At 36.9% G+C, this 17,795-nt stretch overlaps 1 protein-coding gene across 1 annotated transcript; it reads right to left on the bottom strand.

Moving 5' to 3' along the window:
- Positions 1-2,446: 2,446 nt before the first annotated feature.
- On the bottom strand, positions 2,447-17,787 carry LOC120634955. Its single transcript, XM_039905860.1, has 10 exons — positions 17,503-17,787; positions 16,889-17,095; positions 14,763-14,846; positions 13,410-13,520; positions 11,998-12,208; positions 7,753-7,817; positions 6,156-6,269; positions 5,296-5,358; positions 2,935-3,100; positions 2,447-2,650 (listed from the first exon to the last, which is right to left on the bottom strand). Exons 1-10 carry the CDS (start codon positions 17,536-17,538, stop codon positions 2,484-2,486), a joined length of 1,224 nt encoding a protein of 407 aa, XP_039761794.1. The 5' UTR covers positions 17,539-17,787; the 3' UTR covers positions 2,447-2,483.
- Positions 17,788-17,795: the final 8 nt, after the last annotated feature.

Here is a 17,795-nt window from a genome sequence, read left to right as displayed (position 1 = left end):
TATATTATCATTATTTTTTCTTTTTAAAAAAATTAGACCACTTAGACTAAAAATAAGGCCAGTTTCAATGCATTCTTTAGACCAATAACCTAATATATAATTAACACTACTTTGTTTTACTGCTATAATCTTAGATATTTGTAGCCCACTTTAAACCACTGTTCATTTTGAAGTCTTTCTCTACAAATTATAAAATCAATTGGGCCAATTTGGATCTCTCAATAATGTATCCTTTCTTTTGTTATTAAGTGGCTTTACGTTTATTACTCATGTATTCTATATCCCACTTTTACCATAGTGTCTAGTTAATTTTACGTCGTTCTTTATATAAGCAAAGGCCTGATAAAGTTCCTTAGGTGTGATGAATGGTCTAGAAACAGTCGAGTGGTGTTTGACGTACTAAGACACTCAACGACCCATATATGATTTACCCAGTTTACGTTGTTTTTTTTTTTTGATAGGCAAACTTTTAAAACTGTACGGCCTTATAATGTTCCTCTATTGTCTATGCGCTCGATGTCAATAGTCAAGAAATAGTATATCTTTAGTTACTGTGCGATTAAAGCTTAGGTGCTTACATTTGTATACAGAGTTGTAAAAGTGTATTTACTTTAAATAATTGAATATATATACGAAATATGTAATATTAATATATTTAAAAATATATATTAAGCACTTAGTTGCGTCGACAATGCATTTTTCTTTGCAAGTTATTTATGAAAATTAAATTATGACAATTTTTATTTTTTTTTATATCCTACGTGAGATCTGAAATAAATGATATGTTATATTTATGAGGTTTTTTTTTACAACTGCCTATTTATTTATTTACCTATCATCATCGGCCGACGGCCGAGTGGCGCAGTGGGCAGCGACCCTGCTTTCTGAGTCCAAGGCCGTGGGTTCGATTCCCACAACTGGAGAGTGTTTGTGTGATGAACATGAATGTTTTTCAGTGTCTGGGTGTTTATCTGTATATTATAAGTATTTATGTGTATTATATTCATAAAAAAATATTCATCAGCTATCTCAGTACCCATAACACAAGCTACGCTTACTTTAGGGTTAGATGGCGATGTGTGTATTGTCGTAGTATATATTTATTTATAAAAAAAAAAAAAAAATCGGCATTTGTTTGCGCCAAATGCGGATGGGTGAACTTCACACGCCTATGAGAACATTATGGACAGCTCTCTTGAGGTATGCCGGTTTCCTCACGATGTTTTCCTTCATAGTTAAAGATATTAGATATTCAAATTGCTTGAATGAAAAACGCACATAACTCTGAAAAGTTAGAGGGGGCGTGCAGAGGATCTCTTGGTCGCCCCAAAATTAAGGTCGAAGCCCCAACGACTAAACTAAAACCTTGTTGTAACCCTACCTTTGGTTGCCTGGCAGAGATCGCTACTAAGCGATAAGGCCGCCTTTAGTATACTGCTTCTGTCTGTGTTTGTAGTGTGCAAATAAAGAGTATAAATAAATAAGACCGATTACCTCATAGTTACTCAAAACCTTGTTCCTGTACAAGAAAAAGTAATAAAAACAAATGTAATTTTTTTCTAAACACTTAAAACGCATTTAACTTAGAAAAGTTAACGGGTAGTTAACTTATATCAGCAGCTTTTCTTTAAATAAGTTAAAATCGATTGGTCGAATGTAAATGTATGCCTAGGAATCTTCTCTGAATGGGCATTACTTAGGCATTGCCTAGTCGTTAGTGAAAACGGGCATTACACCTTTATATGTAACAACCGTCGTACTGTGTGTGCACATGTAAACACTATATATATGTGTCCAAATGTAAACACAGATTATGTTCTGGTATACTTTCATTGCACACGACAAAAAGTAAATAAAAAACAGAAAGTATAACAAATCAACGTATGCAATTTGACGGCCTTATCGCTTCCAATGGCGAAGATTAAAAATACCAGAAAATAGGTGTTAATACATCCCTACTAATATTATAAATGTGAATGTAAGTTTGTTTGTTACGCTTTCCCGCGAAAACTACTTAACCGATCCTCATGAAACTTTGTACAGATATTCTTGGAAGTGTTAGAAGTAATATAGGATACTTTTTATCCCGACATTAAGCCCGGTTCCTTTGGGAGAGGGGATGAAAGTGTTTGACGTTTTATACCATAACTCCGACAAATTATAACCGATTTAAATAATTATTTTTGTACTATAGAGGTTATAATATGTGTTTAATTTTGTCCAAACTGTGGTTGGAGATAGAGGACAAAACTCCTCAGCGGACAGCAGCAAACCCGTCATTCAAGGCTTAGCTATACTGAGTACTTTATTTTTTTTTAGAACTACAACCAAATTTAATGCCACATCAGAAAACAAAATCAAACGCAGACGAAGTCGCGGGCAACAGCTAGTATACCCATAAAATAAATAAATATATATACAAGTAAAACAACATTGTGAGGTCTGCATCTTTAATTTCACCACTTTAACATTTTAAGCTGTCTCTACCACGACTCTGACCACTGCATCTCTGCGAGATCTTGATTACCGGTTGACTTTAAGGATTGTCCGGGCTTCGACTGGGGATCTTCTATAGCGACACCTGATCTAAGAACACGCGTTATCTTGTAGATAGGCAGGTGCGATGGTCGGATCACTAGAGTGGCGCCGCCTGTAAGAAATATTTATCATCAATAATATATAGTGTTTTTACTGTTAAGGAATTTTCAGCTATACGAGAATCTGAACTGCAATAAAGTAGTATATATTATGAAAGGCTAAATTAAACAGCTGTCGTCCCGTAACCAACCCCCCCCCCCCCCCTTCTCCCTACCCCCAACAATCTCTCAGAAAGGTGTGAACTGTCCTAAAAAATGTGCACAGCCATGAGCGAACGTGTGTGTACTTACGTGTACTAAGGCTACCGTAGCCTAAGTGGGGGAAACAAACACTCACTGATGCAAGTGCCGTCCGCGTTGAGCAGTTGCACATGTGTCTCCGCCGGCACCTTCAGCGAGATCAGGTTGTACATGTTCTCGGAGCGGATGGTGGACACGGCGCGGTACTTCTTGCTGAACGGCATCATCGTCTCCTTGTTGGGCAAATACGGCACGCCGTACACCTGTGTGGAAAGAATAAATAAATAAATGAATAAAAAAAAACCTTCGTCCAAGTTCGATCGTGCGTGGAGTACTGTTCTCATCTGGGATGGCTCTGCCAAGTATCAGCTTGATGCCCTGGATTCGGTGGATCGCTGTGCTAGAAGGCTCATTCGCTGACCAAGCCAATAAAAAACTTAAGAGTTTGGAACATCGTCCCAAGGTTGCCTGCCTTTCGGAATTCTATAGGTTATATTTCGGAGAGTGTGCTCAAGAACTATTTGATCTTGTTCCCCCCTCGCCTTTTTGCGAGGCACCGTAAGGATCTGCATCCCTAAGTGGTCGATATACCGCCGACGCGTACGAAGCGCTTCGCATCTTCGTTTCTGATACGCACCGCTAGGATCTGGAATGCTCTTCCATCTTCCCCAGTTTCTACAATATGAGTACCTTCAAATCAAGTGTGAATAGGCATCTTCTAGGCAAGCGCGCTCCACCTTAGGCTGCATCATCGCTTACGATCAGCGGTGATTGCAGTCAAGCGCTCGTCTGTAAACATAAAAAAAAAGAAGAACCGGTGGTAGAGTCACTTCAAACAGACAGACTTGACGTTTCAAAAGTGCTTATAAACTGAGCCTACTTAAAAACAAAAAAAATTAGTTTTTTTTTATAATTAACAACAAATAAGCTGAAGTGAAAATGGGCGGGGCACATAGCCTGGATAACCGATGGACGTTTAGGTTCCAAGGTGCAGGAATGGGGACCCCGCACAGGTAAACGCACCGTTGGTCGGCCCCCAGCGAGGTGGTCGGACGACATCAAACGAGTCGCTGGGAGTCATTGGAAACAAGCGGCCCAGGACCGTGGCCGCTGATTTCAGGATTTTGGAACTCTCTACAAAAGACCTATGTCCACTATTGTACTTCAATCGCTTGAAGTGGTGATGATGAATTAAGCAAAAAAACAATAAATAAATAAAAAACATGTGTGTACTTATTTACACGCGTTAGAAGTTATACTTCTTTAACGAGATAAAAATCTTTGCAAAAATCTTTCACCTCATTCTACGTTGGTAGAGAAAACGACACAAACAATAGAAAAAAAGGTGTTGTATACAATGAAAGTTTTAATGTATGTCCTATTTGTTTTCTTTTTAGTTTTCCTAATCCTAAGGTTGCCTTGCAGAGATCGCTACTTAGCGATAAGGCCGCCTTTTGTATCCTGCTTCATTCTTCATGTAATAAAAATAAATAAAGTTTTATCGTGTTATCTCAGTATCGGACAACCAAGTTTCACTCAACATTAAATTTGAGATTTTTGTACAATTGAATCAATTAAATCGCCGGAAACCTTATAGCTAACCTAAAACCTTATAGTTATGTTTGTTATATATTTATATATATTATGTATATTTTCTATTTATATATCATGTAGGTATATTGTATATATTACGTATATTTATTTAAATTATATAAGTATTTGTATCTTTACATTTTGGTATTTATGTATATCTATCAACACTCTTGGCACTATCCCGTTCTCTTGCTGTAAGTCCTATCTACAAAGGTTGCCTGTAAGAGATTGCTTGCAGCAATAAGGCCGCCTTTGCATGTCTACATTGTGTACTGTATACTCCTTACTGTTTCTTTTCCTGTATGTTATACGTGCAATAAAGTGTTTCTTCTTCTTCTTCTAACTTCAGGGTGTCGGTTTTTTGTGACGGTGTGCGTGCGCATCGAATAAATCTACTCTCTTCATTTTTCCCAACGCGCCAAAAGAAGTATTACTTCAATAAATAAACAATAAATAAATATACTACGACCATCTAGCCCCAAAGTAAGCGAAGCTAGTGTCATGGGTACAAAGACGACTGTTAAATATTTTTATGAATAATAAATACTTATAAAAACAGATAAACATTCAAACAATAAAAAACATTCATGCTCATCACACAAACATTTTCCAGTTGTGGGAATCGAACCCACGGCCTTGGACTCGGAAAGCAGGGTCGCTGCCCACTGCGCCATCTGGCCGTCAATATATTTTCATTTCTCGGCTTAGTAATGAAAACCTACATTTATAATAATTTCTGAGTCTTAAACCTTAAAATCATTCATTCATTCATTCATTCATTCATTCATTCACTGCCGCGTGCGGCAACAGCGACTGGTTCTGTTTTTTTTTTTTTTTTTAAACTTTAAAATAATAAAATACTTACTTTAACAATATAAAATCTTTCCTGTGCAGGCATGAAGTGATTGGTGATGACTTGTCTCACAAACTGCAAATGATAAAGTGGAGAAAGATTATATCATGCGCAAAGAATCAGCCTGGCTGTACAACGTCGACAATAGGTCACAGCTTATTGATTATAAATCCACATACATTATTAACGAAATGTCGTTTGGTTGCTCTGTTAGAGCTTGGTTCTGTTTTTCAACAACATTTTACAGTTTACAATCTTTAGAAGTTTGTATCTTTAATTACGCTGAAAGTGCCTGCCGCCTTGTTCTTATTCGCCTTAATTAGCGGTAAGGACGTCGTTTTTTTTTATTCTTATTTTTTGGTTTTTTTTAAGGACGTCGGCTTCACTTTCGCGGCGGCGGGAGTTTGAACCCCGGCACGTACCTCTGACTTTAGTAGTTATGTGCGTTTTGAACAATTTTTTTTTTTTTGGATTCCGCCTAAATAATAATCGCCGGTAGTAGGTTGTTGTGATAATGATGACGACCGGCCCACTACAGGGTCCGGGTACAGGTCAGGTATTTTGGTCGTAGTCCACCATGCTCGCCAAGTGCGGATTGGTGGACTTCACACGCCTTTGAGAACATTACGGAGCACTCTCAGGCATGCTGGTTTGGTGCATATTTGTTGTAAAACTACCAATATACCTCTAAACCACCCTTGAGAATTTAAAAGGCCTGCATCCTTTAATCTAACTCGATGCCAAAAATAAAGCCTGTTAAAGATGGAAGATGTCATAAAATGGTAAAATCATCCTTTATGAGTTAACACAAATTGTAGGGTATCCAATGCTTATGTGCTTATATGAAGGGCAGGTGGTGGTGGTGTACTCACGGACTGTAGATATGGCGCCATTCTCTTCAGGTGTGATCGTACTTTCATCTGGGCAGCCACTTCGGGAGACTCAGTTTCATCATTCATCTCCAGATTGTTTACGTGTACTAATAACTGCAATTTTGTCAAAGGTCAATGAATTGGTGATACCACAGGGGTCTCCCAACTGTGGATTAATGCAGCTAAATGCAGACAGACAAAGTTGGTATTTCCTAGCCTTTAATACGTTAACGGACGTACAGCGGAGCCTACTGCTTAAGGTAGCTTCACAATATATTTTTAACAATATTGTGTTTGTGAGAGAAAACATTACTCTTTATAAACGTATGTATAATACATGTGTATTGTCGTAGTATATTTATTTATTAAAAAAAAAATGGCATAGGAGAGGTTTACCCATTTATTATTACACATATATTATTTGGATATTATTTACAATTGTTCGTAAGGTACTCCGAGAGTTGATAAGGCTGTAGAAGATAAATTTGTATCCTTTCCCCTTTTCCCCCTTTCTTTTGTATATGATTCTAATATCCTAAGGTTGCCTGGCAGAGATCGCTACTTAGCGATAAGGCCGCCTTTTGTATCCTGCTTCATTCTTCATGTGTTTGTTCTTTTTTTTTGTCTCGTTTTTCTGAGTGGTGTACAAATGAAGAGTATAAATAAATAAATAAATAATTGTCTCCGGCCCATGCTACCCGTGTAGCAATTTCAGCATGAAGTGCATTGACGGCCGATTGGCGCGGAGGGCAGCGACCCTGCTTTCGGCGTCCATGGCCGTGGGTTCGATTACCATGACTGGAAAATGTTTGTGTAATGAACATGAATGTGTTTCAGTGCTGGGTGTTTATCTGTATATTATAAGTATTTACGTATATAATTCATTGGATAGAAGCAGGCGTTACTTTGCGGAAATCCATAATATATTATGAAAATTAAGCTTATGTAGTATAGCAAATGCTATACTCCGCGAACAGCATGAATAATTTAATTTCAACGTCAACATCTCCGGTTTCGGAGCGAAACGTGCGTAGAGGGTACATTGCCGAGGGTCTGTTTGGTGCGGAGTATACGGATTGAAGTAATTATAAATTACACCATACAGATTCTCCCGCTGTTCGAGGAGTATAGCAATTCATAATAAAAATATTTTTCAGTCATCTTAGTACCCATAACACAAGCTACGCATACTTTGGGGCAAGATGTCGATGTGTGTATTGTCAGATAAAAAAATAAAAAAATATGTCTTTATATATATATTTCTTGTGTGCGTGTGTATGTCACTAAACTCCTCCTTAACGGCTGGACCCTGCGTCTTTAGTTATGCGTTTGGGAGGCATCCTGGATGGTTTAGATTCACAAATCAGCCCGGCAGATGGCGCTGGGGTCAGCTAGTATATGTAAATATCATTCTTCTGGACGTGTGTTTGTCACCCCCTAAACGGCTGGATCGATTTTGAGGAAATTGTATATGTATATTTTAAAGGGTTTCTTATTGATTTGAGACTACAATTGGACCCAGTAGGTGGCGCTGCTTAACCGTGTAGGGCGACGTCTGTCGGGTCTGGTATTCTATACAAAGGTCCGGCAATCCTACCTTTTGGGATATTCTATTGATGTGGTTGTTGCATACAGATTTCAATAACTCGAACGGTACGTCACCTGTAACAATAGACAAGGATATTTGTTATGCCAATATTATATAATATGTATATTAGTAGGTACTATGCTCGTGACGGTCTTTTAACTTCAATAGGGTTGCCAGAAGTAAACAATTAGAATGATTTGAATTCGTTTGTATGCAACTATAAATATGTTTCTTTTGGTTTAATATCTTCACATTGATGATTGATTCTTTATGAAATATACTTATGCGTCCGTCAACATTATTTCGTAATTCTGTTACACGTTGTATAAAAGAATTGCTCGTTTAAAGATACATAGAGAAAAAGGTGGGAGGCTTCGTGCGTGGCGGACGCGGTTTTTTGAAGTTACACTTGTTTTGGCGCGTTAGGGAAAAATTATGACAGTAAATTTTTACGATACGCGCGCGCGCACCGTCACGAAAAACCGACACCCTTAAGTTGGCTAAAGTCAAAAATTCTGTTTTCAATAAAACGTTTGACACTGTACACTTTAAATTTTCATTCCGGTGATATAATTGTACAACCAAAAATCTAATCCAAGATGACTAATAAAATTCAAAATTCAAATTCAAAATTCATTTATTTCAAGTAGGCCTAATACAAGCACTTTTGAAACGTCAAGTCTGTCCGTGTGTAGTGACTCTACCACCGGTTCGGAAGGCAGATTCTACCGAGAAGAAGCCGGCAAGAAACTCAGCAGTTGCTCTTTTCCAACATCAAAAATTTACATTTTATATTTTAACATTCATTTTTCTATCTTGTGAGAGATGAAAGCGGAGCCGGATGCTTCCAAGCAACCTTGTCATTAAGAAACTCATCAATAGTATAATAACCTCGCTGTAATAAATGTGTTTTAACACATTCTTTAAACTTATGGATTGGTAGGTCCAAAATTACCTTAGGAATCATATTATAAAAGTGTATACTCAATCCCACAAATGACTTCTGCACCTTTCGCAGACGATATGCAGATGTCACTAATTTATGACCATTTCTTGTAAGTCGACTGTTTATATCCACTTTTTGTTTATAAAGACTAATATGTTGTCTTACAAATACTATATTGTTATAAATGTATTGTGAGGCTACCGTAAGTATACCAATTTCTTTAAATTTTTCACGGAGGGATTCACGTGATTTAAGTTTATATATTGACCGTACAGCTCTTTTCTGCAATATGAATATAGTTTCAATATCAGCAGCTTTGCCCCATAATAAGATCCCGTAAGACATCACACTATGAAAGTACGCGAAGTAAACAAGTCTTGCTGTTTCTACGTCAGTAATCTGTCTAATTTTCCTGACGGCGTAGGCAGCCGAGCTTAGTTTACCTGCTAGTGTATCTATATGGGTACCCCACTGAAGCTTACAATCCAAGGTCATGCCCAGAAAAACTGTGGAATCTTCCATTTTTAGTGATTCTCCATTTATTATTATATTTTTATTAACTTTCTTTACATTTGGTAAAATAAATTCCACACACTTAGTTTTTTTTGCATTTAAAAGTAAATTATTGACAGTAAACCAGTGCGACACATGCGACATAGCACGGCTTACATCGTCAGAGTTGTCTCTACCTCTATCAGTTTTAAAAATTAGAGATGTATCATCAGCAAACAGTACAATGTCACAGGTTTCACTGACATGGTGTGGTAGATCATTTATATACACCAAAAATAGAAAGGGACCCAAGATTGAACCCTGTGGGACACCCATTGACGTAGCCGACCCCTGCGACTTAATGTCTTTTATGCAAACCCTTTGGGTTCTGTCACTGAGATAAGAGGCAACCAAATTTAGTGCAACGTTTTTGATACCATAATGGGCTAGTTTAAGAAGCAAGGTTTTATGATCGACACAATCGAATGCTTTGGATAGATCACAAAAAACACCAATGGCATTCTGCGAACGTTCCCAGACATCGTACACATGTTTTAAAAGTTTAGCGCCTGCATCCGTGGTGCTTAGTAAAACCGTACTGCTCCGGATGTAGTAAGTTATTTACATTGAAGTGATTCAAAAGTTGATTTAATATAATTTTTTCAAAGACCTTACTAAGAGCTGGTAAGATTGAAATGGGTCTGTAATTGTTAATGTCGTTTTTATTGCCAGATTTAAATAGAGGTATAAGTTTACTATGTTTCATTAAATTTGGAAAAGTACCTCTATCAACACATTCATTAAAAAGTATGGCTAAGTAAGGGGCAATAACGTCTATAATGTTAGATATTACCATTACAGACATACCCCATAAATCACCGGTTTTTTTCTGTTTCAACAACTTAAAATTCTTTATTATATCATATGCAGATATATGTTTAAAATTAAATAAAACGTTGCACTCATTAACGTTGTTCCTCAATAAACTCTGAGCTGCAGTAGGTGAAGAATTAAGTGAATCAGTCAACAAAATAGGAACACTCTGAAAAAAGTTTTCAAAGGTACTTGCAACCTCACTGTCAGCGGTAACTTTATTATCATTAATAATTAATTCAAAGTTTACGTTGCGAGATTTAGCTTTCCCAGTTTCATTATTAACAATTTTTCAGGTTGTTTGTACTTTGTTATCCGATTTTATGATTTGATCCTTAAAGTATAGCGACTTAGCATGAAAGCAAACGTTCTTAAACGTTTTAGAGTACATTTTTACGTGTTGTAGGAAAGCTGGAGTATGGTTATATTGTTTTTCACTATAGAGCTCATACAAATTATCTCTACTTTTGTATATGCCAATAGTTGCCCAATCGCTAAACTTTATTTTTTTATTCAAATCTATATGTTTGAAATTGAATATTTTGTTAAATTCATTGTCTATGATATTAAAGAGCGTATCATAAATGCTGTCAGGATGACCGTTCTTAAAGACAAGGGCAGGAATTTTGGATGATATTTCACCTTTGATTCGCGTCAATTTGCTCTTAGTTATCGGCCTACACTTGACGATATGTTTATCTTTGTTTATATTATTCAAAACAGTAATTTGTTGGCCACAATGATCTGATCTTAAGTTGGTTATTATCGATTTACCTAAGATATCACAGTTGAGAAAAATATTATCTAAACACGATGCTGAGGTTGCTGTGATTCTAGTAGGTTCACTAAAAGCATAATTTAAATTAAAACATTTAAATAAGTTTAGCAACCTAGTCGTAGTTGCATTACTAAGTAAGATATCAACATTAAAATCCCCGCATACTATTACTTTTTTTGTGAATACAGACAATCGCTTAAGCACATCTTCCATTACATCCTCAAAAAGGCTAAAATCACCTGAGGGGGGACGATATACACACACTATTATAAATCGCTCCAGCTCCACACAAGATAGTTCTACAATATACATAAATACTTATAATAAACAAATAAACTCCCAGACCCAGAAAAACATTCTTACTCATCACACACACAAACATGTTCCAGTTGTGGGAATCGAACCCACGGCCATGGACTCGGAAAGCAAGATCGCTGCCCACTGCGCCAGTCAACCGTCGACGCATTAAACATACATACAAAAGACATTGACTAATATATGTGAAGCCAGAAGAAAAGGAAAAAAAAGAAAGATAGATTTAAAAAAAAAAAACCAATGATGATTAGGCGGCCGACTTGCTTTCACGCTTACTTTGGGGCTAGATGGCGATGTGTGTATTGTCGTAGTATATTTATTTATTTATTATTTACTAGCTGTTGCCCGCGACTTCGTCTGCGTTTGATTTTGTATTTTGATGTGGCGTTCAATTTAGCTGTAGTTCTAAAAATATTTAAAGTATTCAGTATCGCTAAGCCTTAAATGAGGGGTTTGCTGCTGTCCGCTGAAGAGTTCTGTTCCTCTATCTCCAACCACAGTTTGGGCAAAATTAACACATATTATAACCTCTATAGTACAAAAATAATTATTTAAATCGGTTATAATTTGTCGGAGTTATGGTCATAATAAAATCGTTAAGCATTTTCATCCCCTCTCCCAAAGGAACCGAGCTTAATGTCGGAATAAAAAGTATCCTATATTACTTCTAACACTTCCAAGAATATATGTGCAAAGTTTCATGAGGATCGGTTAAGTAGTTTATGCGTGAAAGCGTAACAAACAAACTTACATTGACATTTATAATATTATAGTATAGTATAGTATAGTATAGTATAGTATAGTAGGGAGGGATTTATATTTCGTTGATAATGACGACAAAACCGCTTACTCAGCTCTTTCAATGCCACCGTCGTAAGATCCTTCTCCTGTATCATAGCCCGGGGTTTTCCCTCCTTGTCCTGGATGGCATGAAGGGTCGCCATGATGAACTGGAAGTCTCCGAAGTGCGGATGCCGCTTGCGATAAGCGCTGGTGACCTTGAAGCAGTTATCCTCTAGTTTGTTGGCCAGTACAATGTTGGTGAGCCGGTCGTGTACAATCTAAAAACAAGTCAAAATTCAAAGTCAAAGTCAAATATATACCTTTATTGAATAAAGGCACATAGGTGGCACTTTTGATGCGTACTTGAGAATTACACGGTAGTGAGATGATTGCGATAACCATATTCGTAAACTTAAAACTAAAGCTACGAGGGTTCCAAACGCGACCTGGTCTAAGAAGAAGCCCACAGCAAACTTAGCCGGGTGTTTTTTTTTTGTTATCACCATCTCACATTGTCATTTAAAATAATTAGAAGAGCAACCTGGTTAGAGCAATAATTCACACCCAAGCTTTTTTATCGATTACGTAGTCCTTTTTACTATAATACGACTTTTCTATAAGCTTACGTTTGCTACAAACTTTGAACTTTTTAAGAGACATCTCCAATATGTCAATGGGTAGTTTATTAAAAACTAAACAAATGATAACAACTAATACATGAGGTATATTTGCGCCGACTGAGTCTCTCAACAAGACTGAGGTGTATTTGTCGAATTTGCCAAACGTAATCAATCAAATATTCGGAGTTATGTGAAGCATTTACTTTAACGCTGCAGGACAACATCGTGAGGAAACCTGCATGCTTTTTTATGGCGTGGTGGCGAAGCTTTATTGCAACCTCCGACCCTTGGGAGGTTATGTCGGTCTCCCTCTAAAGGGGGTGTACCCAAATTAAAAACCACCACGGCATGTCCCACTCTATGGCTTTGTTAGACGCCCGGGGAACCCGGTGTACAACGGGTTCCCCGGGACGGACTCGGACGGATACCTGCATGCCTGAAAGTTTTCCATAATGTCTCCAAAATGTTTTCAAAAGGCGTGTCGTGTACACCTATCCGCACTGGGCCAGCGTGGTGGACTATGGCCTTAAAACTTTTTTCACTGTGGGAGGGGACTCGTGTCCTGCAGAGGGCTGGTAATTGATTGCTATTGACGATGATAATGAAAATAGAGACTTCAAAAATATATAAAAACACAATCACGAACGCACTCACTCACACACACGCATTTTAAACATAAATTGCTGCACAGTTTCTTCGTCTTTCCTAACGTCAGAGGTTGTCTGGAAGAGATCGCTTTAGCGATAAGACCGCCTTTGCACGCCCCATTTTCTATTCTCATAGACACTAAATAATGTACCTCTAAAGCCTGAAGTAATACTTCGGTTTTCATATACACGTTGTGTAAATCAGTGCTAACCTTTCCAATATTATCCAGAAGGGTATGGCCGGTAGTCAAACTGAGGTCGTAGAGTCCCGTAAACTTCGTCTGCATCTCTCGCACTATATTCTCCATAGAAACACGGACCAGCTAGAATTGAAATTTACACACTAAAGTAAGTACTATAAATAACTAATATGATAAATATTAAGAGAGAAAATAAAACAATATATATATATCAAATAAATAAATAAATATACTACGACAATACACACATCGCCATCTAGTGCCAAAGTAAGCGTAGCTTGTGTTATGGGTACTAAGATGACTGATGAATAATTTTATGAATACTTACAATATACAGATAAGCACCCAGACACTGAAAAACATTCATGCTCATCACACATAAATTTCATTGCGATGGCGATGTGTGTATTGGCGTAACATATTTATTTATTTATTAGCGCCAAAGTAAATTGGGCTAAATGTCACTCGTTATACAGTCGCAAATCCTCTAATGCCGATTTTCATTTTACAAACGCTCTGCCAAAAGCCGTAGCGGAAGAATTATTAGCAAATTTGAACTTTAATACTTTTTGAATAACAGCCATTTTACTCTGATGTTCAAGTAATTCGATACTCGGTGTGTGAACACTTCGTTTACTTATTCGATCGCGTGAAAGTTAACAAAGATTTATATGGTAACGAAGTAGCGCCATCTAATTACAATACTGGGAAACCGTGCTGTCACAAGAAGGCGCTCTTCAAAGTGCCAACTTTGAAAGGCGTGGTTGCCGGTGTAATTTCAAGATACACCGTCAAAGTAAAATGGGTCTTATTGTACTCTACTTTGAATCGCAAATCCCGTACTTCAGATTTCTATTATGAATTTCTAATTTTCTCAAATTTGAGCTTTAAAACAAAAATTATGAATTCCATTCAACTCCGATATTCCGTTTCTGAAGTATATGCAAATTTGAGTTTAATCCAATAAACATAAGATCCATCATCCATTTTACACCAATGTTCAAGTTTTTGCGTACTCGAAAACGACTCTTCGATTGCGGGCGAGCAAGATTTGTATTAAAAAAATGGCTGTTATGAAAAATAGATTAAAGCTCAAATTTGCCAATAATTCTTCAGCCAGGGCCTTTGGCAGAGTGTTTCTAAAATGAAAATCGGAATTAGAGGATTTGCGACTGTATTACAAGCGATATTAGGCCCATTTTACCGTTCGTAGGCGGTAATGAGTTATATATACGAACGACTCTTCGATTGCGAGGAAATTTTGTACTATACTTTGTCTAGTTTAGGATGATAATAAATAAACAAAATAACTGACCTGTAAATGAGTGTAAGTCAGTCAGTTAATATAATAAAATGTTAACCTACCTGATCGTCCGATAGATTAGCCGCTATTTTAAGTGCACGACGCATCTTTGTCGGAATAGTTCGCGTCTTGTGTGAGAGAGGCAACTGTAATAAATAAAACACTTTCTATCATTTATTGATTTTCATTTTTATTTTTAAATCTTGACAGTGCATTTTTTTTTAGTCCCTAACAAGGTCGCCTTGTCTGCAATCTCACCTGGTGGTAAGTGATGATGCAGTCTAAGATGGGAGCGGGCTAACCTGTTATCCCTATGGTAGTTATATCCCTAATCGGTTTCTACGCGACATCGCACCGGAACCTTTGTCCTACCGGTGGTAACTAGCCACGGCCGAAGCCTCCCACCAGACCAGACCAAAGAAAATTCAGAAACAGAACAGATTTTTTTTTAAAAATAAAACATCCACCCTCCGCTTGTGGGGCTTTTGAATGCCCAAGCAACCAGCGGTCAGGGCTCCAGAGTGAGGAACCTCCTCACAATACGCGCAGTTACAAGGATTACTGCCTTCTGTATCCGACCCTTGATCCAACAACCAAGCGAAAGCTCCTTAAGATGTTGGTCGAAGCTTTTCGCGAGAAGACCATTGACTGAAACGAAGATCGGAACAATAACGGTAGACTCAACATTCCACATGGCGGTAATCTCTTGAGCAAGGTCAAAGTATTTAGATACTTTTTCCTTTTAAGCTTTCACCAGATTATCGTCATGTGGAATAGTAATGCCAACAATTATTGCACGGCGCACTGATCGATTGACTAGCAGTATATCAGGTACATAAATGCATAATAATTATTATAGTAGCAGTAATGGCCTAGTGGTTAGTGATGGAACACCTCAGCATCAATTTCAAGGTGCCAAGTTCAAATCCCAGCACGCACCTCTAACTTTTCTGAGTTATGTGCATTTTATATAATTAAAATATCACTTGATTTAACAGGAAAACAACCTCAGAAAACCTTCGTGCCTGAGAGTTCTCCATAATATTCTCCAAGGTGTATGGAGTCCACCAATGTTCCTCACTGGGCCAGTGATCTACAGCCTACACTCTTCTCATTGTGGGAGATGACCCGTGCCCTGTAGTTGGCTGGTAATGACTTGATATTGAAAAAGAGCAACTACTGAGTTTCTTGCTCGCTTCTTCTCGTTGGGATCTGCCTTCCGAACCGGTGGTAGTCAGTCAAAGACAGACTTGTCGTTTCAAAAGTGCTTATATTGGGCCTACTTGAAATAAATGAATTTTGTACATCAGAGTCAAATGGAACAAAATATTATGAAAATTAATATAAAAATAAATGACACCATACAGATTCTCCTGTTATTCGCGGAGAATAGCAAATTAAGCTTAATTTTCATAATATATTATGGATTTCCCATGATCTGCTACTAGCGGCCGAAGTTCATCTGGTCCCTGATGATTCATCTGGTCTCATGGTTTGAAATACACTATTCATTTTTATACAACTTTGTTTGGATCTGGTTTTCTTTAACTATGTATGACAATATATTATATTTATGTTTGTAAGTAAACCTAATAAATAAAATAAAATAAATATACATACAAAATTCTAACTAAGTTAATTTAGTTTAAAACTAACTTCTTCTAACTTTCTTACAGATTCCTGTTTCAAACTGTGCCACCAACCATAGTTACAATGCCATCAACCAATCTTTGAAATGGTCTGCCCCATTCGCTAGTAACTTGACCAGTACTCCAATTTACTTCTTAAATAATTGTTAGAAAGATTTTGAAATCTGACTAGTGCTTCTAGAGTTTCAATAAATAAACGGTGGCATCCTTATGTGGCTGACATTTAGTAAACACATATAAAGCACTTCTCTTCCTTGTTTTTGATACATACAGCTAAGCTTTGAATGTCTTCAAGGCAACAGTTAATATCCATTTTCTAGGCAAGCGTGATTTTTAGACCTCATCATTGCTTCCCCTCAGGCAAAATAGTCTTCAAGAGCAAGCCTTTGTATAAAAAAAACTGATCAATTTTTATTAATATAGTTAGATGTAAGTGTTTTTGTGTAAGAATGCATAGATTCTTCCCACTCAGCAGAAAGCGTCTAGACGACCTCCCTGATGCAGCGGTGAACACTGGTTCTATAAATTTTAATGCTTACGTTTGGTATGATACTGGGTATGTACGCTCGTAATTGTATTTTCTTTAGAATCTTATTGTTCAATCGTTTAATCACTTCATTGGGATTTTGTTTCTCAGGTAGGCGCAAGAATGCAGTCTTGAAATTTTTACCCTGGGTAAAATTCAACGCATCAAAATGGCATTTAACTGTTGATGCTAGCGATCTGACCATTTCCTTCAAGTTCATCTGAAAATTGATATTGATAATAAAATTAAAGTGACATAAGTAAAACTATAAAATAACTGGACTTTTAAACAAATCAAACAAAGTCATAGATTTTTAAAGTTTGTATGGTTGTAACCTCCTTTCCAGTAAACTCAAAATAATTTTCATAATTTTTAGGCCTTTTTTATGGAAAAGTGCTACTATATTGATATGGCACTTTTTTAAATTTTAACCCGCATTCTTCAGTATTAAAGACAGATTTTATGTTTCAGTTTCGGCACTGAGGATTTATTAACTACAACACCTCGATACAATAGTTTAAGCCAGTCACTCGTGATCCGTATTTGAACTATGAACCACCAACAAAGATCAACCAGGTAGTATAAGAGTATTAAATTTGAACTACAAAAATAAAATTAAATGCTTACTTTAAGTGGTATATTGTCTACCGCTATAACAACCATTTTAGCAACGCTGTAAACTCTGTATTAAGTAGTTGATGAAAATCTTTTTAGTTAAATTTTAAAAGTTAAGTGCAGGCTTCGATTCAAAGTTCTATAGTACACTACTTCTTGTATTATTTCCTAATATTCTTATATTCAAGTGTCTTATGCTCTTAGTGTGATGATAAATTAAGAAGACTATAATGTTAAGATATTTGCTTTGCGGTGAAAATTATTAAATCCTATATAACCACAACTATTTATTTATTTACTGGTAT

Source organism: Pararge aegeria, chromosome 25 (assembly GCF_905163445.1).
Source record: "Pararge aegeria chromosome 25, ilParAegt1.1, whole genome shotgun sequence".
Taxonomy (NCBI): domain Eukaryota; kingdom Metazoa; phylum Arthropoda; class Insecta; order Lepidoptera; family Nymphalidae; genus Pararge; species Pararge aegeria.
The sequence above is the reverse complement of the archived record's forward strand: the minus strand, read 5'-3'. Positions and strand labels throughout refer to the sequence as shown.